Source organism: Phytophthora infestans, genomic scaffold, assembly GCF_000142945.1.
Source record: "Phytophthora infestans T30-4 supercont1.10 genomic scaffold, whole genome shotgun sequence".
Classification (NCBI taxonomy): Eukaryota; Oomycota; class Peronosporomycetes; order Peronosporales; family Peronosporaceae; genus Phytophthora; species Phytophthora infestans.
This window is the reverse complement of record NW_003303749.1, coordinates 597,702-598,600: the sequence shown is the minus strand read 5'-3', so window position 1 is coordinate 598,600 and position 899 is coordinate 597,702. Positions and strand designations below refer to the sequence as shown.

Genomic DNA, 899 nt, shown 5'->3' with positions numbered 1-899 from the left:
GACCTCGATTATAAGGACAAAATTCGAGCGCGGCAAGCGCAATTGTCTCTGTCTGATATGACAGTTGAAACACCCAACGATGGAGTTAAAATTATACTTGATTAAACTATCGAATTTGACGAGTTTTGTCCTTAAGTTTCCGGAAAGTCATTCCAGACACCTTACAGCACAGCAGCTCATGCAATAATGCCTAGGTTTAGCGAAAGTTGCTAGTATGGCTGTAGAAAGCTAATACAGGAATACATTTCAATATAATTTCACAGGAGCATCTACCAAAACTGAGGCCAAGCAAGATTATCATCTTTTGGTCCTTTTATATTCTAATTTTTTTCTTGTCAAACCTGTACGTAAGTAAGAAGATCAATCAGAGTTACTAGTAGTAGTACCAAGTATTAATCCAAAACTTTGAGAGTTTAGAATACTACAGTTCGGCAAAAATATCAAAACCATAGAACACAAAGTGAATCTGTCATTCGAAAACTTACTTTATGGCAAGATCGAAGCATCCGGCCCGGTCAATGTGGACTTATAACTTAAAAAGCGCAGTCCGAGGTGTGAGGCTTTGACACAGCAGGAGTCACTGCCGGGGTCTCAGGAATGGAAGGGGGTACGTCCTTGCCTGGAGTAGGGGGGTTGTTCTGAACCGGTGTTTCGGGAGTCGGAGTTGGCTGCTCCTGCGTAGGAACTTCGGGGCTGGGAGGCACCTCCTGCGTCGGGATCTCCGGAGTGGTCGGTGTCGGCGTCGGCTGCTCCTGCGTAGGAACCTCCTTCATCCATTGAATATAATAACGCGAAAGAAGGAACTGCAACTATTAATAAAATTAAAGCTGGAATTGAAGTCCAAATAATTTCTATAGTAGCTCCATGTACAACAGTTGATGGTATTTTATTTTTTTTTC

General features: G+C 42.5%; 1 protein-coding gene across 1 annotated transcript; it reads right to left on the bottom strand.

The window, feature by feature from the left end:
• Positions 1-449: 449 nt before the first annotated feature.
• PITG_06806 (uncharacterized protein) lies at positions 450-773 on the bottom strand (the record flags this gene model as incomplete). The annotated part of the gene is made up of 1 exon (XM_002904748.1): positions 450-773. The coding sequence occupies one exon, from the start codon at positions 771-773 to the stop codon at positions 534-536; it is 240 nt and encodes a 79-aa protein (XP_002904794.1).
• Between the last annotated feature and the right edge of the window lie 126 nt (positions 774-899).